The 21,212-nt window shown below is 55.9% G+C and overlaps 1 protein-coding gene across 6 annotated transcripts in view; it reads left to right on the forward strand.

The window, feature by feature from the left end:
* Ppara (peroxisome proliferator activated receptor alpha) overlaps nucleotides 1-21,212 on the forward strand; it is a 65,698-nt gene that overhangs the window by 25,480 nt on the left and 19,006 nt on the right. For all 6 annotated transcript variants that reach the window (XM_023702489.1, XM_004642403.2, XM_023702491.1 and 3 more), the window contains 4 exons: nucleotides 8,855-9,101; nucleotides 16,876-17,036; nucleotides 19,584-19,722; nucleotides 20,549-20,751. In XM_023702489.1, the coding sequence (XP_023558257.1) occupies nucleotides 8,855-9,101; nucleotides 16,876-17,036; nucleotides 19,584-19,722; nucleotides 20,549-20,751 (750 nt within the window). The remainder of the gene's footprint in view (nucleotides 1-8,854; nucleotides 9,102-16,875; nucleotides 17,037-19,583; nucleotides 19,723-20,548; nucleotides 20,752-21,212) is intronic.

Raw genomic sequence — 21,212 nt, forward strand, 5'->3', positions numbered from 1 at the left:
CGGTGGGACACCTATTCTGTCTGTCTGTCTGTCTCATTCTCCCTCTGTGTGGGTGCATGTCTGCGTGTTACTGAAGACTGAACCCAGGGCTTTTGCGCTGAGCCGCATCCCCAGCCCTTTTCATTTCATTTCTTACTTTGAGACAAGGTCTCACGAAGTTGCCCAGTCTGTGCTTAAATTTGCAATCCTCCTGCCTCAGCCTGCAGAGTGCTGGGATTGGAAAGACAACCTTCAGGGAATGCAGAAACTAGGTCATCCAGTCTTGAGCCATTGGTAGCTGGATATAAAAGCTGAGGAAAAGTACTGAGAGACTGTGCATGTTCCATGGACCAGGAGCAGAAACTAGAGGGGCTGTGGCCCCAGTGCCTGTGGCCCCGACGCCTGGGACCCCGACGCCTGTGACCCCGCATGTTCTCTGGGCCCTTCCATACCTTAGCTTCCTTATCTGCAAAGCAAATACAATGGCAGCGCCTATCTCGCAGCGCTGGATTGGGATAGCAGGAAGGAATAGAAGTTAGATGCTTTACAACAAGGCCTGGTGCACGATAAGGTTGCCGAAGGATTAGTTGCTGCTGCTGCACCACCGCCGCACCACTGCCGCGCCACCATCCACACCTCTGATTTATAGCAGTGTCTGAAGGCTGGGGACAGTGACCCACTGCCGTTCTGACTGCTGTGCCCATAAAGCAATAAACACACAGAGCCGAGGAGGTGCGGCAACTCATGCCTGCGCACTGTGAGTGAGCCGTCTGTGTGGACAAGGTGCCTCGGGGAGTCTGCCTTGCAGCCATCCCTGCCGCTGGCCCCGCCGAGGGTCCGCCGCAGAAGCCTGCAGAGGCACGGCAGCGGGCACAGGCCCCCACCTGCCGGGCACACGTCTGACTGTGGAGACTGCCTTTTCTTCAGCTCCCCTCCCGATTTGCTGGTGAGAAATCCAAAAGCATTGTGAGCTTTGTCCCTGGGCTGGAACTGGCTTCCCCCTCCTGCAGGGGGTCCTTTCTCAGGAATGCTGGGGTTTGGGTGCGTTGTAGGCCTAGGCTGAGCCTCTCGCTTCTCCCTCTCTTCTCCTGTTCCAGCCGTCCTGGTGTTCTGTTTTCAGTGGCGTTACTGGGTTTCATTTTTGTTGCCGGTGGCAATTTCAGCGGCAGTGGTCGAATCCCAAGTATGTACCAGTGAGCTCTATCCCCAGCGCTTTTTATTTTTCCATTTCCATAGCTTGGTTGCCCACGTTGGCCTCAACCTGGCAGTCCTCCTGCCTCAGTCTGCTGAGGGCCTGGGGTGCCAGCGGGCAGCACCGCCTCTGGGGAGGGTGCAGCCTGTATCTTCCAAACTGTCTATTGACTTGGGGCTCATGTGCTTGTTGTCGGATTGCTTTCTGTTCTCCGAATGTTCCCTTCGCAGCATGCTCCTCTTCCTGAGTGCAGGTCTGGGGAGATGGGAAATGCGGTCCCGGGGGTCCATGGGGGTCACCGGTAGTTACCCCTCTTTCTGGGCCACATGTCAGAACTCATCTGCCTTGGCAAGATATAGCATCGTGGGCTTGATCTGAAATCTGCAGAAGAAAGTTCAGGGAGCAAGGTCTATAAATGGACCCATATCTTTATCAACTTCCAGAAACCATAAAACCAAAATTAACCTTTAGAACCGAGACTGTGCCTGAAGTGGTAATTTTTCTATGTGGTTGAGCCCGCTTGGTCCCCAGTGAGTTCTTCCCTGGAAGATGAAGACGCAGCAGAGGGGCTGCCCTTTCCCCGTGCCCCACATTGCACCCCTGCTCCGTGTTCAGGTCGGGCAGTGTGGGCTCACTCTCATGGCCGGGTGCCACCCTGCTGGAGGGATCTGCTTCCTGCAGTGCCACCTGGCCTAATGTGCAGGTCCTGCTGTGCCCTGCCTGGGCCTGTCCTCGGCACTCCTGGAGTCCAAATAGCTCAGCTCTTAGCCCCTCACTGCACCCTGCCTATTCGTTCCACTCAGCTCCAAACCTGCAGACCAGGCAGCGAGAAGGAGGAGTTCTGTCAGAAGGGGGCCCCAGGAGGGTGCAGGGCTGGCACCTGTGCCCAGGGCTCCACAGACATCTGGAGTGGCCTCACCATGTGGCTGACCCTGCTGGACACTGAATTCCATTGTGGGCCCCTTGGATCCCCAGCTCCCAGCTCCAGGTCCATGTCCTCCACAGCTGCAGCGACAGCTCTGAGAACCTTGGAGGTCAGCACCATCAGCATTGTTGTGACTTCTCAGAAGAGGGACCAGGTGGCCAGGTGCAGCAGCCCTCACCGGTCATCTTGACGTCTTAGGAGGCTGGGGCAGGAGGATCTAGCCTCAGCAGCTTGATGAGCACTTGTGTCGAAATAAAGAAGGGATGAGGTGTAGCTCTGGGGAGGGGCACTTGCTTAGAAGCGCCAGGCATTGAGCTCCACTTCCAGGGCCGGGAAAAAGGATACAGAAAGAGGGGACAGGTTTGCAAGGCTGAGCCCTTGATGCCTTCGACGCCATATGCCCTGGTTCACCTGAGCCAGCCTTCTCCTGCCTCCTGTGATGCTATCTGTCCCGAGCTCCCCTACTCTTTATTCTCTGGATGTCACAGATGCTTCCCCACGGTCTCCTAAGCCAGAGCACGTGTCTGTCCTGGTCCTGGCTCTGTCCCACATCCCCAGCGGTGCCACCTCTGGGGACTTCCCCTGCTGCCTTCTGCCCGCTCCCTGCTCCCAGATGCCGACCCCTCTCTGGCTGAGATGGTGTTGGTGGTCCTAGAGGAGCTGGGCTGCTGGTCGTGTTCCTTAGAGTCCACCCTGCCCTGCCCGGGCATCCCCACGTGGTCTGCAAGAGACAGCTTCCCAGCCGCTCAGCTGCATGAGGGGCACCTGGCCCTCTGATCTCCCTCCCAGGGCCCTTGGATCTGGGCTTTCTCTGCCACATGCTTTGGCCCATGGTGCCAGGAAGGGACATTGTTTAATCACAGGCAGGGCCTAAGCTAAGAGGCCTTGCGCTTTCCACACTCACCCCCGCCAGAGATGCTGCTGCCATCCCAGCAAACCTGGTCCCCACCGCGTTGGTGGAGACTGCGTGGCGGCAAAGGCCTAGCCTCCAGTGGGTGACCAAGGCTGTCTGGGGCCAGCCAGCCCTGGAGGAGCTGCCACATGCCGGCAGCTCCGTGCACGGTCCCTCAAGCAGAAGGCCCACCCTGCGGGGCCCGATCCACCTGCGGGGCCACAGAGCTGGGGCTGAGCAGGGTGGATTGGAGTAAACCCATTAAGCCTGGGATTGTCCATGCCTCAGTCACACGTAACTCTTGGCGTGGACTGTCCCGCCCTCACAGCGCCTCACCTGGTGGGGCCCTGTGCCCTCATCCTGAGGGACCCTTGCCCTCCTTCCTGTTGAGTTTTTCCACTAAACCTCGAGTTGCCCTGAGGGCTTCATCATGGGCGTCCCTTCTTTTGGGGATGTCCACCCTCCAGGACCCCCAAGTGTCACCCTGCACAGGCATCCGCTGGCTGGCTCATGTCTTACTGTTGGGCGAGCCACTCGCCGCTGCCCTTGCCCCACTTTGTTCTTCTCTGAAAGTGACGCTTGTAGGGCCTGTGCTGTGCTGGTATTAGGACAATCAAAGGAAAAGACCTGGAGCTCTTCCTGAGAGCCTGACTCGGTGATGCTCCAGTAAACATCACTTCCTCCTTGTCCCCTGTCCCAGCCTTGGCCCTCTCCTCCCGCTCCTGGGCCCTGGTCCCTCCAGGCTGAGGCCCCCATTTGGGCCTCCGCATTGAGCATGGCCGTCAGCTCGGATGTGTCTTCGCCATGTTCCGTGCTGTCAGTTGAAATCTGAACGCGAAGGCTGGTTCAGTCTTGCGAAACGTATCCTGTCTCTGAGGTCTCTCTGCAGCGCACGACCAGGCCTTTGAAGGGGGTCTTGGCACGTCAGCATTCTGTGGCATTCAGCTTTACCTGTGCCACAGCCGTCTGTCCCTGTCTGTCACCGAGTGCTTGTCTACACCGTGGCCTCTCTGTCTGTACAGGGTTAAGTTCCCTGAGCCACAAACACAGACCTCGTTTTAGGTAGACTTGGGATTCTCACGGCAGGACTGTCCGCTTACTCAATCACGATTATGACAGACATGAAACATGCGTGAACCTGCAGCTTTTCTTTCATTATTTTGACAGCGCCATCCACAAGGGGGGGGGGATGACATTTAAAACAAACTACACACTTTCAGAAAATTTTTTTAAAACACTGGGTTTGGCATGAAGGCAATACATCCCAGGGTACAGCAGATAGCAGAGACCTGTGGCAAAGCCTGGAAGACACTGCCCCGAGGAGGTGGGGACATCACACCCCTGCACCTCGGAAGCGAAGGCTGGGAACAGCGCTCCTGTCCTGTACTGGGCTGGCCAATGCTGCTGATTACAAAACATCAAATTTAATGCCATCAGTGTGGTTGGGAAAGATCTGGATGCCTCTGCCTAAGCTTTAGGGACGTGCAAGCTGCCGGGCATGCATTTGGTCTGTTGTGCTGTACACCCGGTCCCCGCTTCTTCACCATTTCCACAGTCTCCCCACCAGTGGGCCCCCCCATCCCCTGCCACCACCTCCCTGCTTTGAGCTTGTGGGCATGGCCTGCGCTCTGCCACAGGGGGTAATGATTAATCTGCCCCGAGAACCTTGGTACCAGGTGAAGGTACAGAGAGCACTGTAGCTCTCTTTGTTTACTCTGAACTGTTGTTAGATTCTAGCTCCCAAAACATGGAGCCAAAGGATTCTGGGTATTAATTTTAACATCTAAGAAGCTAGGCAGATTCTGATGAGGGAGAGAATTGGAATTTGGTGGGAAAGCGAGACCCAGGCCCTGCACACAGTCCTGCGGCTCCTCTGGGAAGCCCCATCTCTCACCTTTAGGTCTCTCCCTGCTTGAAGGGACTGCTGCAGGGCGTGTGGTCTGGGCAGATGGGCCCCGGAGGTGTGCCACCATGGAGGGTCTGGCTGTGCAGAAGGGCGCAGCCACGAAGTTGGAGGCTGACCTCTGTGTCTGTCCGCCCTGATGCACTCGTTGCAAGGGAAGTTCAGAGAGTGGAAACGCAAGCTGAGCCCTCCCCCCCATCGTGTAGCATGGGAAACAGCAGAGCTGAGACAGGCTCAAGCTCCTGGCTATGCTGTAGGTCATTTCAGAAAATATCTGTCAAGTGCCCTGTAGGTCCAGCACGCACGACAGCAACTCAGGGTTGTGAGGGTGCGTCAGCTGCAGTGGGTACCCTCGCCTCCCTTGGCTTCTTTTGTTCCATCCAAATGACCGATCTTCCAGCTGGAGCCTCGCCTTGTTGGGCAGCTGGCCTCACTCAGGATCCTCCTGCCTCATCCTCCTGGCTAGCTGGGACTACAAGTCGTCCTGGTTCTTCGCAGCACCTTAGGGGGAGCCCTCTAGCGTGCTACATCTGTCACTGCTAAGGTGGAGTCAGGCATACTCTGGGCACCTCTTTAATGAGTGGCTGCTATGTGCCAGGCCCCACAGCCAGGCCTGCAGCGTGCAGAGCCCCAGCCCAGTGCGGGCCAAGGCTCAGGACAGGGGTAGCACGCAGGGGCCCTGCTGACCACCCACCGCGCTCCGCCCCGCTGGGCCCCGGCTGGCATGTACTGCTCCGGTGTCTCATGGTGTGCTCCGGCCTCGGTGTCCTCTCTGTGCTTTTTCGGTCCCCGCACTTCTCTCTGCAAACCCCTGGGGGCCTTTCCCGTGCGGGCCCCTTGGCCTCCCGATGCAGATGTGCACTCCATCCACCTCTGCCGTCTTTGGACATGCTGCGTGGCCGCCACACCCCCCCCATCGCCTCCAGGTTTAGCCCCTCGCCTCCTTCACCAGACTGTCACACGCAAGAGCTGCCAGTGAGACGGAGCCTGACCCTGCTCAGGCTCTGTGAGCACGCGCGTTTCTTGTTTATTTAATTAATGTCCAGAGCTTTTCAGCCACCCTGCCTCGTAGTTCCCACAAGGATATTTTCATTGATCAGTGTTCAGTTACAAGCCTCAAGGCCCAAGCCCAGAGCCAGGTGGGGGAGCTGCAGCTGGCCAGCCTGCGGGGACCCGGGCCCCAGAACGTCCCTGCTGGTTGTGCTTTGCACAACACGAGCTGAGGTAGTGGGCACCGCCTGTGACATTTCTTCTCTTGACCTAAGGTTACCTGATGCCAGCTCCTGCTGGAAACCTCAGGGATTCGGTGGGGGGTGGGCCCCGTGACCCCACTATTTATCTGGGGGACTGGTTCAAAGGGGAGAGAGGGCTTATCTGCTGCGGTGGATGCAGAAGGGCCGGGATGTTCCGAGGTCTGTGTGAAAACCGGCCAGAGTCCAAGCTGCGATTGCCTCACTTTGTGTGCGGATTTTGTCCCGTTTGGCTTGTTAACGGCAGGACCAGCGCCTCTCCACATGCATCTCAGTTCTGTACAAGGAGACGGACAGCAGAACGGTCAGAACGAAGCTGAAATGGTAAGATTTCAAAACTTTCCAACTCCCTGGAGCTAAGGACAAGGAGGCTGGCACCATTGCATGAGATGTGCAGGTGGGGAAAGGACACTGGGGGACATGGGGGCCACCATGGTGCTGAGGACACAGCAGGGACAAGAAAGGAGGTGGCCCAGCCCCGGCCGTTCCAGGGTGAACTTCATGGCCAGCACTGAGAGTTAATGACTGTGGCTTTGAACTTTTTGTACTCAGCTAAGGAACACTTATGCTTGTTCTGGTTTACCAGTTGCGGCGATCCTTGCAGAATACGCAGCAGCAGGGCTGGGGTGGAGCTCAGTGCTTGGCCCACAGCAGGCCTGGGTGTGAACCCCCAACTCCCTGCACCCCAAGGAGATAACACGTGGCTGCGCAGCATGGCCGCGCTCATAGAAGCTAGAGAAGGTCAGGAGTCTCTGTTATTTGGCCTGTGATCACTTGGTAGAACTCCAAGCAGGAGATGAGAATTTCACGGAAATGTGGGAATCCATTTCTTGGGGAAGCCGGCACCTCTTCACCTGCACTCAGAGCTTTACACTGAGCAAATTTGAGATGTCACTGTCCCCCACAGGTGTGGGGAAGATGGGCATGTGCTGTGGAAAGTGTCCTTCACCCCTGCCCGCATCACCAGCATGCTGTGGTCAGGACAGGTCCAGAGCTGCCTCACACAGGGCCCGATCCCAGGGCCACACGTGCCTTCTCTGGCCCTCTCTGAGGATCAGATGGGAAAACAAGTTCAGCATCCCTGGAGGACTCAGGAGCCAGAGGGTTAGGGATGTGACAGGAAGCAGGGCTGTAGGAAAGCAGCCACAGGAAGGGAGGTCCCTGCAGGTGGGCCTGGGAAGAGATGCTGTGGGGACCAGTGATGTGGTAGTGGACTGGATGCCCATGGGCCGGAGAGATATGCCAGCCACGATCAAGCGGGGGTGAGTTCCAAGAGCTGGAACTGAGCTGAGGAGACTGGGCCTTGTCTGGGGTTCCCAGGTAACAGTTTGAGCTAGTTGGGCTGAGGTGTGGAGGAGATCAACACAGGATGCTCCGCCATTTTGTCCTTGTACCCTTCTGGGAAATGTTCTCCCGCATTGGCTGATTGTCTCCTTTAGGACTACCCGTGTGTCCTGAAGGGTACAGGTGGGCTTCGAGGTGAATGTGGTACACAGCATGCCGGCCAGCTCCCTGGGCCTGCTCTCCCTGGGCCCCCACCCAGCCTGAGGCTCCCCGCCTCTCTGTGGCACTAGGATGTTCCGACATCCCTCGTGCGTGGCATCCTTTGCCCCGGAACATTCTGGCGCAGGACCCCTGCACACCTTGCGGAGGCCTCGTCCTGGGAGCCCCAGCCAGCAGCACCTCCAGTACCAAAGACCTGCTCTTCACCATTCCTGTCTGTGTTGTGTCGTCTCCACGGAGGTTTGTCTCACGTTGGCTCCTCTGTTCCCCTTTGTGTCTCTACTAGAGGAGCTCTGTGACCTCAGGGACGCGCTTCTGCCCATAGGAGCTCAGCAGCACCTGCCGTGCTGCGGTTGGATGAGGTCGCGGTCCAGAGAATGAATGGTTTCCAGTGCATAGGGCTGGGCCCCTGGTGGGGGTTTTTTGTTTTGTTTTTTTTTTTCATGTATTTGGTTGTTGCAGAGTCTTGCTACACAGCTCGTACTCGTGGGGATCCTCCTGCTGTCAGCCTCCCCAGTGATGGGACCGCAGGTGTGCGCCACTATGCCCAGACTCCGGCTGGCTCAGCCTGCCCTGGGTGGGGCTAGCATGGCATGTGGTTGCTGGCGGTCCCTGAACAGGCACGGTAGTCTGCTGAGCTGTCTTGCCGGTCCCCTTGTATGGCTTTTTGTTTGTTTGCTTGTTTTTTCCAGAACTGGCGGTTGAACTCAGGCCCTTGCGCTTACCGGGCAAGCGCTTAGTCTACTGAGCTGTCTCCCAGGCCCCTCTCCTTGTATGTTTTGTCACTTCAAGATTCGTCGTTTTCTGCCAGGTGCACACCTGTAATCACAGCACTCTGGGAGGCTGAGGCAGGAGGCTCCTACGCCTGAACCCAGCCTAGACAACTCAGTGAGACCCAAAGGCTCTGGTGTTAATCCCTAGTACTGCAAAAAAGAAACAAAATCATTTTCCTAATGTACCTCCCAACATCTTTAAGATGCTACATTACGTTAGGTTAACTTAGCTCTCCTAAGTCAACATATGTGTGCCTGGGGAAGCCCTGGAGGGCACCCCGAGTCCTGCCCTGGTTCCTGCATTTTCTCCAGTACCCCCCCATCTTTGTGTAGAAAAGATGGCCCGCAGCATCCTGCAGTAAGCGATGTTCCGTGTAAAAGCAGAAGCTCAGGCCCTCGCGTGGCTTTGGTTTCACCTGGCCTCTTTCCTCTCGCAGGTCAGATCTCAGTGGTTGGACTGGCTCCACCCCACCAACATGGTGGACATGGAAAGCCCCCTGTGTCCCCTGTCCCCCTTGGAGGCTGAGGACCTGGAGAGCCCCCTGTCTGAGTACTTCCTCCAAGAAATGGGAGCCATCCAGGACATCTCGCAGTCCCTCAGCGAGGACAGCTCCGGGAGCTTTGGTTTTGCGGAATACCAGTATTTAGGAAGCGGCCCTGGCTCGGACGGATCAGTCATCACGGGTGAGTGTGCCACTTCTGGGAGGCCATCCAGAACCATGTCCCCTGGGGGGACATATGAAGCCACACAGGTTTTTTTTGTTTGTTTGCTTGTTTTTGTTTTTTTGTCTTTTTGAGACGGGGTCTCACTATGCAGTTCAGGCTGGATTTGAGTTCACTTTGTAGCCCAGGCTGGTCTCAAAACTGCAGCAATCCTCCTGCCTCAGCCTCCAAGTGGTGGGATTACAAGTGTGTACCACAACGCCCAGCTAAGCACACAGGCTCGCCAAGAAATGTTGACGTGAAAGTATCTGGGCCAGCACGTGGGAGCCGAATCTCACGTCTCACAGGGTCCCCCCCTAAATGTCACCGTGCAGGACAGATGATGCCTGGAGCTTAGCCAAGGCAGGCAGCGATGTTTTTTAAATATTGCGAGTGTGCATTTCTTCAATGCGGAGACTCCTGGTATTATAAAAAGATTTCCCAGCAGGAAATTTCATATTAACCATCTCCCGGCTATTACCTGGTGACGCAGGCCTGTTACCCCAGCACTCTGCGAGGACCACAGGTTCAAACCCAACCTGGGCAACTTCGCAAGACCTTGCCTCAAAATGTAGAAAAAAGTAAAATGTACAAGGGGCGACTGGGGCCACAGCTCAGCATGAAGGCCTTGGCTTTAAGCCCCAGTACCAAAAGAAAAATGAAAACTGCATCACAGAAGTAAGCTCTGACAACTGTATAGTTGTCCCATGGGATCCTGGGTGAAATTGTGGTGCCTGTCATCTTTCTAGGCCCGGCGGAAGGCAGCCAGGGCCTGGGCATCAGCAGCAGCTCTAGGGAAGTGGGCATGGGTGGGACTGGAGGGCTTGTGAGGGCGACACCAGCAAGCAGCTCTGCGCAGGACTTCATCCAGCCAGCTGGCTTTCCGTGCCTGCTTGCGAGTGTGCCCAAGGCCCGGGGCAGCGGGCGCATAGCAAGTGAGCCTGTGTGAGGCACGGGTCCCACTGAGGCCTCAAAGGACAGGACAAGGCCACCACTAGGGACACCTGCCTCCCGCCCCGGTCAGCTAGATGGAGACTGCAGCTGCGGGCTCTCCCTCATGAGCGCCTTCCTGGAGATGACGAAGCTCTCCTAAGTTAACATATGTGTACCTGCGGAAGCCCTGGGAGGCCTCCCGAGTCCTGCCCTGATTCCTGCATTTTCTCCAGTATCCCCCTCCTTTGCTTGACAACATAATAAATGCGGGCCGGCCACTAAGAGAAGTTCTTGGTCTAACGCCCCAGAAAATCTCTGGGAGAGGGTTGGGGTCCTCCTGGAGCCCTGAAATCTGTCATTTGTCTCATGTCCTTAAGCCTTTGCTGTCCACTGGTTTGGGAGACTGCCGGCCTGATCGGTCCTCAAGAATGAGGGGATATTAAGGCGAGAGGGTGGGGCTGGGCCTGGGAGCAGCCTGCGGGTGGCGGGTGGCGTGCGAGGGCATTCGGAGGGGAGGCTCCCTACCACGCCCCCACCCTGCTTCTTCGCTTGGAGGGCATGTTGCCCTCACTGTCTTGACTCCCTCCTCCCCCTGAGAACATCCTGTTAGGGGCCACGCACACGGGCTGAGGGTGGGATCACTTCACAAGTCTTCAGGCTTTGCGTTGTGTACTGTGGCTGGCTAATTCAGGAGGCAACATAAAGATGACCCTGTTTGTAAGTTAAATCTTTCATCTCAGCTGCGCCAACTTCCTGTGCAGAAGGGCACACTGGTGGGTCATCGTGGCTTTTTCTTCCCAGCCTTGTGGACATCTACTGGACATACAATAAACTGCATATTTTTAAAGTATACAGTCTGATGGATGTGCAAGGGGACACACACACACACACACACACACACACACACACTCGCCCCTGTATAACCATCACTGAAATCCAGACGCGGCTCTGACCCTCGCCCCCACATTTCCTGGGCTCCCTTGCAGCTCCTCTTCTTCCCCACTGCCCCCATCCCCACAGCCACGGATCTCTTCTCTGTCCATACAGGTTAGTTTGTATTTCCGACAGTTTCGTATCAGCGGAACCATGCTTCCTACCTTCCCATGACAGGACTGGGGGTCGCCCTGCCTTGGGGCATGTGTGTGCGGCTCCTGTCTTTATCCACCGGGATATGATGTGGTGGGTCGTCCAGGCCCCCATTCATGAACACGCAGGCTGTAACCAGTCTGGGCTGCGTGAACAGGGCAGCCTAGGATGTTCACGAGTGGGTCCCCTGTGCAGAGGTCTGCTTTTTTTTTTTTTTTCTCTCAGGTCCAAAATTGGGAGCAGAGTGGCTGAGGTGTAGGCTAGGTATTTGCAGAACTCTTCGAGAAACTGCCCAAATCTTTTCCAAAGCAGGGTACCAGTTTCTGTTCCCACCAACGCCCTCACCTGCGGGAGCTGTCTTCGGCCTTTGACACCTACACCCTTCAGGCAGGTGTGTGCTGGCACCCACTGGGAGGAGCTTAGCTCCCATTTCTCTAATGATATTGGGTTTCTCGTCAAGTCATTATTTGCGCTGTATTTTCTTCAGTGAGGTTTTCGTTCAAATGTTCTGTTCACTTTGTTGTTGTTGTTTTGAGGCAAAGTCTTGCTCTGTAGGTCAGGCTGGCTTTGAACTCTCTGTGTATCCCAGGCTGGCTTCAGACTCAGGACGATCCTCCTGCCTCAGCCTCCCAAATACTGAGATTACAAGCTTGCACCACCATGCCCAGCGTGTCCACCTTTTAATCAAGTTGTTTCCTTACTGTTGACGTGTGTGTACGGGGCATGGGGGATCGAGCTCAGGACCTTGTGCTTGCCACGCAGGCTCTTATGCCACTGAGCTATCTCCCCGGCCCCCACCTTTATTACTGACTAGTAAGAATTTATGTATTCTGCATACAAGTGCCCTAACCAGGTGTTTTACAGATACTCTTTCCCAGTCTGTGATCTGTCTTTTCTGTTAACTGTGTCTTGCACAAAGCACTTCTTAAAACCAGGCAGGGTGGTGTCCGCCCCAGTCCCAGCCTTGAGGGGACCAGTACTGAGGGAAGCAGAGTGGTTCCCAATTTAAAATGAGCCACAACTACATAGTGAGAACTTGATCTCAAAAAAAAAAAAAAAAAAAAAAAAAATCAATTCTTAACTTTGATGAAGTTTAGTTTATGCAGGTCTTTTCTTTCACAGGGCGCGTGTTTTGTGACATGTGTAAGAAATCTTTGCCTCGCAGTCCCAGTACTCGGGGAGGCTGAGGCAGGATTGCCAGGTTCAAGTCCAGCTCAGGTATTAGTGATACCCGGGTCAAATAATGGCTAGAGATGTAGTACACAGGTTCTAGGGTTCAATCTCCAAGGAAGGAAGAGGAGGAAGGAAAAGAGGGGGAGGGAGGGAGGGACACAGGGAGGGAGGGAGAGGGAAAGAATCTTCTCCTGGCCCCAGATCACATCTTCGGTAACTTGTAGGTTTGACATTTAAGTCTAAGACCTGTTGATTTAATTTTGTATGAGTTAAAATTTCTTTCCTCATTTGCAATTAATCTGCTACAGATTATTTAAAAAAAAAAAAAAGCTGCCTCCACCGAACTGTTTCTGTCTTGGTCGAGTGCCGGCCGGCCGCGTCCTGGGGCGCTTCATCCCACCCAGTCTCCCTGTTTCTCTGACCCCCCCCCCCGCCCCCGACGTCCTGATCCCCGCGTGTGCACAAGAAGGCCTGCAGTCACCAGAAGTAAGCTCCCGACTCCACTCTTCGTTTCCAGAGGTCTCGCGCCAGCCCAGCTCTGCTGCACGAGGGAAGCCCGCTGGGACCCAGGCTGGGGCTGCCTCCCCCAACAGCCGGTGTGAGAAGCGCGTCCTCCCAGTGCCAGGCTCTGCCCCGTGAACGCGGTGGCTCTCTCCCCGTTTAGCGAGGCATCTTCCATTACTCTCCAAGTTGAAGTGCCTAGCACGCATGGGTTCACTAAGTAGGCTCCGCCTCGCGAGTGCCGAGTTCTCTTCCTTCAGCCTGCTCCTCCTCCTCCTCCTGCTCCTCCTCCATCCCCTCCTCCACCCCCTCCTGCTCCTCCTCCTTCATCCCCTCCTCCTCCCCCTCCTGCTCCTCCTCCTCCATCCCCTCCTCCTCCCCCCCTCCTCCATTACCTCCTCCACCTCTTCCTTGTCCTCTTCCTCCTCCCCCATGCCCTCCTCCTCCTCCAGCTCCTCCGCCACCTCCTCCTCCATTACCTCCTCCTCCTCCACCTCTTCCTTGTCTTCTTCCTCCTCCCCCATGCCCTCCTCCTCCTCCAGCTCCTCTGCCTCCTCCTCCTCTTCCTCCTCTGTCCCCTCCTCCTGCTCCTCCTTCTCCACCCCCTCCTGCTCCTCCTCATCATCCCCTCTTCCTCCTCTACCCCCTCCTCCTGCTCCTCCTCCTCCATCCCCTCCTCCTCTATCCCCTCCTCCTCCTCTTCCTCCTCTATCCCCTCCTCCTGCTCCTCCTCCTCCATCCCCTCCTCCTCCCCCCCTCCTCCATTACCTCCTCCTCCTCCACCTCTCCCCTGTCCTCTTCCTCCTTCCCCTTGCCCTCCTCCTCCTCCAGCTCCTCCTCCATCCCCTCCTCCTCTATTACCTCCTCCTCCTCCACCTCTTCCTTGTTCTCTTCCTCCTCCCCCATGCCCTCCTCCTCCATCCCCTCCTCCTCCCCCCTCCTCCATTACCTCCTCCTCCACCTCTCCCTTGTCCTCTTCCTCCTCCCCCACGCCCTCCTCCTCCCCCCCTCCTCCTCCATCCCCTCCTCCTCCATTACCTCCTCCTCCTCCTCCTCCACCTCTTCCTTGTCCTCTTCCTCCTCCTCCATGCCCTCCTCCTCCTCCAGCTCCTCTGCCTCCTCCTCCTCCTCTATCCCCTCCTCCTGCTCCTCCTGCTCCTCCTCCTCCATGCCCTCCTCCTCCTCCAGCTCCTCTGCCTCCTCCTCCTCTATCCCCTCCTCCTGCTCCTCATGCTCCTCCTCCTCCATTACCTCCTCCTCCTCCACCTCTCCCTTGTCCTCTTCCTCCTCCTCCTCCTCCTCCAGCTCCTCCGCTGCCGCCTGCTCTATCCCCTCCTCCTGCTCCTCCTCCTCCATCTCATTTCTTTATCTCCATGTCAGGGAGTCTCCTTCTGCAGTCAGATCTGTCAGAGCATTCCACATGGGCACTGTACTTCCTACCAGTGGAATCACAGCTCGGTTCTTCTACCCTTGTGTCTGCCTAACACCTCCAGTCTTTCCTGTAACGTTGGAATGTCTGACGCGTGATCAGAGCAACTTCTTTTATTGGCTTGGCTCTGATTCTGTCGTCTCTCATTCCTGGGTCCCCTTCAGCTCACTGATGCTTTTTCTCATCATGGGCCCTATTCTTCTGACTCTTTGGATGTCTTACAATTTTTATTGGACACCACAGAGTGAAAGTTGTTGGCTGCTGGGTGGTTCTGGGCCCTCTAAACATCCCTGAGCTTTGCTGTGGGGTGCAGTTCTGTTCCTTGGGAAATGTTTGATCCTGTAGGGGCTCCTCTTGAGGCTCTGTTAGACGGGCCCAGGGCAGCCCTTGTCTCCCAGGCAATTTGCCTGCTGTTAAGCACTGAGCCTGAAGGTGCTGGGTGTCCCTGGAGAGGTGGCACAGGGCCACGTGAGCCCTGGAGAGCGGGATGTTGTTCTTGCAGGTTGCTATGCAGGAGCACGTCCTCTCGGCTCTCAGCTGGAAGAGCAGGGCATGCCCGTGTGTGTGCTAACACACACAGGTGTGTGCACACACACCTGTGGACCTGTCCACGTGCAGCCCCCTGCTCTGTGTTACACTAAACACAAGCTCACACCCCTCCTGGTGCTGTCCGTGACCTAGGCTCCAGCAGTGACCGGCGCCCTCCCCCGCCACCTCCTGGGCCCTGGCCTGTGGCCTGCGTGGATTCAGATGGGAAGAGTTCACCTGCCCTGCCATCCCACCTGCAGGCCTCACAGATCCGCCTTGCCAAGGCTGCCGCCGGCCCCGCCCCAGGCTCTTCCTCGCACTTCGTAGCAGTCACGGCTTTGTCACCTCTGCTTCCATCCAGGGACCCCATCCTGTTTTTGTGTCATTTGTACACACTCAAGGTCACTCTAGCCGTCACATTCCGCAGGGCTTGACGTGCGTGGCACCAGAGTTAGTCAGGTTTTCCTATGGAGAGCAGCTCAGAGGCCTGTACCCCGTTTCCAGCACCTGCCAGCGACCACCCTCCAGCCACCGCTGTGGCGTGCCTCCTCCAAACACCGGTGTCAGGGTCAGAGGGGAGAGTTTCCCCCAGAATTGTCACGTGCTTGAAAGGTGGCCGGATCACGGGTGCTGAGCATATCAGGGCATGATTTGCTATGAGGTCCTGGCTCACTGCACGGCTGGGAGGGGAAGGGGGGCGTGGGGCGTGGGGCGTGGGGCGTGGGGCGTGCCCCTCCCTGGCTCCTGCTTTGCTGGCTGCCGAGGTTATGCTGTCACCGCACACTGCCATCTCCCCTCGGAGCCACGGACACAGGAGCCAAAGCCACCCTGTGCTTCTCCAAGTTTTGGGTGTCGGGCGCTGGCTAGCAATGGGCCTGTGACCGGGACGCCCCACATCTGTTCGTGGGGTGGGGCCCTTCAGTCTGGCTTCTGCGCGTGACAGTGGGTGCTCAGGGCACAGCTGCCCTTCCAAGGCGTGCTGCCCCGCTGAACGGCTGCACCACAGTTTGGTTACTCAATTAAGAATAAACCCGCAGCACATGCGCCCCTGGGGTTCTGTGTGGACAGCAGTGTCCAGATAGGTTGGGTTGTGCCCCGAAGGGCCCTGCCTAGCACGCCGGGAGGCTGTTTCACTTTGTAAGAAACAGCCAAGCAGGCTGGGATGATAGCTCGGCGGCACAGAGCCGGCCTGGCAAGCGCGCGGTCCTGAGTTTAGTTCATGGTACCAAAAAGAGACTGCCAAGCTGTCCGGGAGGTGGCCGTCCTGTTCCACGTCCCCATGGCAGGTGAGCATCCTACAGCTGAGTCGTCAGTCGCTTTCGCCGCTGTCAGATTTTTTTTTTTTTAACGAGTGGATGTGCAGTGGTGCACCATTGTTGTTTAATCCACAAGTCCCCAAGGGAAGGGGCCAGAGGGTCTGTCTTCTTCGGAGAAGGGTCTGCTCAGGTCTTTAGTCCATTTTTGATTGGGCCGTTTGTTTCCTGTTTTAAGGCTTCTTTGTGTATGTTGGATACAAGTCTTATCACATGGGTTTTGTGGAATATTTTCTCCCAGTCTCTGGTTTGTCTTTTCATTTTCTTAACAGAAGTTTAAAATGCTTATAAATTCCAACATATTCGTTACCATTGTGGCAGATGCCACGGGTATTGCCTGTATGAATTTGACACTGTTTTGGTTCCATTTACTGAATTAGCAGCTGAAGATCTGGAAGGAAGGAGGGAGGGAGGGAGAAAGGAAGGAACAAAGAAAAGACACAAGAAAAAAAGAAAGAAAGAAGGGAGGGAGGGAGGGAAGGTAAAAAGGAAGGAAACCAGCAGTTCCTGCGGGAGTGCGGGGAGCAGAACGCGGCTGGAGGCCAGATGGGGCCCGAGTCACAGCTGTGCTGACATGGGGGAGCACTTGGGCCTGGGGAGCCCTGTGCTGTGGTCGCCATGGGGGACAGGAGGGTGTGACCTGGCCTGGGGACAGCAGCTGGCTCAGGACCAGCACCCCTCCCCTGGCTTAGGCCGCACCTGCACGCCTCCTCTGCCAACTCTGTCAGAGACCCGGTAAGCCCCAGCTCATGACACCGTGGATTTCCATGGACACATCCTGTCTCTCCCACAGACACCCTGTCACCGGCGTCAAGTCCGTCCTCCGTCATTTACCCCGCAGTCCCTGGCGGTGCGGATGAGCCTCCCAACGGTGCCCTGAACATCGAGTGCAGGATCTGTGGAGACAAGGCCTCGGGCTACCACTATGGGGTGCATGCGTGTGAAGGCTGCAAGGTGAGGGCCTCGGGGGAGGCGAGGCTGGCGCGGTGGCTTCTGTCTGCATAAAGCTGTGGCAGGGCGCTGACCCGGGCAGGCTGGCGCTCTCAGGGGCCCTGGAGAGGCCGCACGCCCTGCTCTGAACTACTGTGGAGCAGGAGCAGGCAGCCCTGGAAGAGTGCCACCAGCTTCGCTGAGGCGGGCGGGTCAGTACTCTACCTGGCCTCAGTGACTCTTGGGACAGCAGTGACCGGAGATGTCAGCATCTTACCTGGGGTCACACGGTGCCTGGTCCCGCCCAACTGCGGCCCAGATCCAGTGCCCTTGCAGGAGGACCCAGGCCTGCCACCCACTGCAGGCCTCCTGAGGTCACGTGACACCTCGGGTGCATCTCTCCAGGTGCAAAAGTGCAGGGGCTCCAAAATTGGACTGTTTGCTCAGAGGACCCTTCCCAGAGTACGCAGAGGGTTCCCCAACTTGGAAACGCTGCAGCCTCACCTCGTCTGTGTTCTCAGAATGTGGGTGCGCTGCCCTGCCAGGCCAGCTGGGGCCTCGTGCTGCTGGTGCTCAGCGTACTATCTTGTACCCTTCTCTCTGGCCCAGGTTAGGAAGCCAGACAGAGACAGCAGCCTCCCCTCCATCCCCAAGAAATGGCTGAGCCATTCGTTCCTGCAGCCCCTGAGACCTGCCACATGGGACACGCAGAGACGCGACTTTACAAATATGCGATGGGCCCACCCCTGCGTCCCTTGTTGCCAACAGCTCTGACTTGAATTTTATCATCTCGTTGGCTTGATCCACCAGTGGCACCACGTGGCTGATAAAACAGGCAGCACTTGGCGGCAGCAGAGCCACACCTTACCATGCTTTGCACGCAGGCGCAAATTAGCCACCTTAATGCATAAAATGTTTGTTGAAAATTCACAAAAATAGGGCTGCAGAGATAGCTCAGCAGTCTAAGCACCTGCCTGGCTAGCACAAGGACCCTGGTTCGATCCCCAGTACTACATGCCCTGCCAGCCACCAAAACCAGGCGTGGTGGCATTTCAACTGTAGTCCCAGCACTAGGGAGGCTGAGACAGGAGGATCACTATGAGTCTGAGCTGCATAGTGAGTCTGTGTACCAAATACATAAATACATGATTTTTTAACAAAAAGAAAATCACAAAGATAAATTTCTTTTAATTTGGTAGAATACATTTGTTGATTATTGTAATAATTTTAATTTGAATGAGTAGGATTACTATTTATATTTTGGCAGTAATTGCTCACATTTAAGTGACTAAGTAGACTCTTATTAATTTGATTAGTAAAAAGGAAGGTCGCAGTGATTAGACCTGCTAGTGCCAGCAGTGGTTCAGGCGCCTGAAGGGAGCCACTGTGTCCTGCTGGTGGGTCAAGCCGGTGGGAATGTATTAAAAGCAAAGACAAGAAAGGGACCCAGAACCAAAACAAACTCCTTGCCAGCTGTCCCAGCCTCACACCTAAGCGCAGCTGCTTCTCCTGCGGAGCCTCAGTTCGGTCGTTGCTTAGCTGTGGCATTTTGTGGGCTTCCTGGTAGAATTGTTTCCTCCCAGGTACTGTTTAAATGCTATTCATAAAGCAGGGAAATTGGTCACAATACCTGGCTTCCTTCTATCAGATATTTTTTCTTTTAGAAAGGTAATACTGTCTGAGAAAAATTCCCAGAAAGTTTTTTTTTTTTTAATGTATTTAGTACAGGGTCTGTAGGGTCTCACTATAGAGATCAGACTTACAGTGATCCTCCTGTTTTAGCCTCCCAAGCACTGGGATTACAGGTGCGTGTCACCACGCCCAGTCACAGTCGCAGTCTCAGGGTGCCCCAGGGGCGGGGCTGGCACGGCACCCTGGGGATCCAGTGCCGGTCCCTGCACCTGCCTAAGTAGGCACTTTAACCCCTGAACTATCTGGCTGGCCCTCCTAGGAAGTTCTGAGTCCCCCCCTCATGGCTCTGTTGCAGAGTGAGTCAGGGACAGAGGCAGAGCCGAGTGGCCTTGCAGTTTGCCACCGTGTCCTCCCCAGTCAGATGGGGCCGTTGTGGAATCGCTTTGAATTCTGTCTTTGCTTATTGGGTTGTGTGTGTGTGTGTGTGTGTGTGTGTGTGTGTGTGTGTTTTCATCTTTAGTGCGATGAAATTTAAAGTTTCATGTTGGTCCTGGTCACGTGAGGCATTTTAGAACTGCCTCTCTCGATGTGGTAAAGTTAAAAAGAGACAACAGGGCTGGGAGGTAACTCTGTGGTCTAAGAGCCTGCCTGGCAAGTACAAGTGCAAGGTCAGAAGTTTGATCCCGGGCACCACATGCCATACTGGCCCCGCCCCCGGCGCAGGAGCAGGCCACCGAGGCCAGGTGTGGTGGCACACTCCTGTAACCCCAGTGCTAGGGAGGCTGAAAACAGGAGGAGCACTACGAGTCTGAGCTGCATAGTGAGACTCTGTGCCGAACACATAAATAAATAAACAAATATTTTTTAAAAAGAGAGCGAACAAATGAAAGGTGGCTGACCGGGTGCCTCGGCCCTCACGTTGCTGTGTGGCCCCCGCAGGGCTTCTTCCGGCGGACCATCCGGCTGAAGCTGGTGTATGACAAGTGCGACCGCAGCTGCAGGATTCAGAAAAAGAATCGGAACAAGTGCCAGTACTGCCGCTTCCACAAGTGCCTGTCCGTCGGGATGTCACACAACGGTAGGCGGGGCTGCCCAGGACAGCGTCCCAGGCTGTGCCTCGATTTACCCAGCCTGTTCAGCTGGGATGCACCACACATGCTTTGAGTGAACATGCTGTACCTTTTAGCAGGCAGGTCACTTCGTAACCAGGGAGACTTCAGGAGGAGGGAAATGTCTCTCCTGACCGCAAGGAGCAGGACACAGGGATAACCCGTAGGAGTCCTGCATGGTGGCTGTGCCTGTAATCCCAGTTCTCTGGGAGGCTGAGACAGAAGGATCACGAGGTTGAACATAGCCTGGACAACGTACATTTAGTGTGACTCTGCTTCAGAAAATACAAAGGACTGGGGACGCAGCTCTGTGAACTACAGTTCAGTCCCCAGAAAAGGGAAAAAATTTACAAACCAGCTGGAAACCCTGGGGGTGGCAGATCTGTCCCATCACCCCATGAAGCGGCTGTCCTTTCAAACAATTTACCATCTTCTGAGTTCTGCGGTGTTGAGTCATGCCATGCACAGACCTTGAGATGAGTAGCGTATCAGGGCTGCAGGGAGAAGACAGAGGTCACCCGGGGACTGTCCTGCGGCTGCCGTACCTCCCTTATGACAGAAGCAGTCCTGCTGGGCGCCAGCGATTGGCGCTGGCTTCCCCTGTAACCTTCTCCTGAAGCCTGGAGTTTGCACTTGCTTTTCTCTCTCCTTAGTAGACTGGATTTTGCTTCCCTTCATAGCCCAGCTCACAGCAGGAGTGTCTTTCTCGCTCCACCTGTGTCACTTTGCCACCATTGCACGCCCTCCTCCCTGCTCTGCTCTGTTCCCCTGACCCCGTCCCCACTTCTCCCCCAGCAATTCGCTTCGGACGGATGCCAAGATCGGAGAAGGCAAAGCTGAAAGCAGAAATCCTTACCTGCGACCAGGATGTCGAGGACGCCGAGACTGCTGACCTCAAGTCCCTGGCCAAGAGGATTTACGAGGCCTACCTGAAGAACTTCAACATGAACAAAGTCAAAGCCCGTGTCATCCTCGCCGGGAAGACCAGCAACAATCCGGTAGGTGCTCCAGGTCGGCAGCAAGTCTGGTGGTGGGTTTGGCCGGGGGTAGGTGCCCTGGTGTCCTGGACCACGACAGAGGAAACTTCCAGTGCTGGGCAATACTTATCCCAAGGCAGATGGAAGGCGATGGGAATGCAGACGGGACCTTCTGGGGCTCCCAAATGAAGCTGGAGGGCAGTGCTGCCTTCAAGCCTGAATCCACCTCCCACCTCCTGGCAGCCAGGTTCTGACAATGACCGTGCCATAGACACACCAGAAATAATCTTGCTGGGGCTGGAGAGATGGCTCAGTGGTCTAAAGCACCTACTTGGAACAAGCTTGGCAAAGCACAGGGACCGCGGTTCAATCCTCCAGCACCACATGCCGCCCAGCCGCGCCCCCTGGTGGGCTGAGCTGGCCACACACACACACACACACACACACACACACACACACACACACAATAAATAAATGTTAAA

The sequence above is a fragment of the Octodon degus genome, unplaced genomic scaffold, assembly GCF_000260255.1.
Source record: "Octodon degus isolate 3935 unplaced genomic scaffold, OctDeg1.0 scaffold00153, whole genome shotgun sequence".
Classification (NCBI taxonomy): Eukaryota; Metazoa; Chordata; class Mammalia; order Rodentia; family Octodontidae; genus Octodon; species Octodon degus.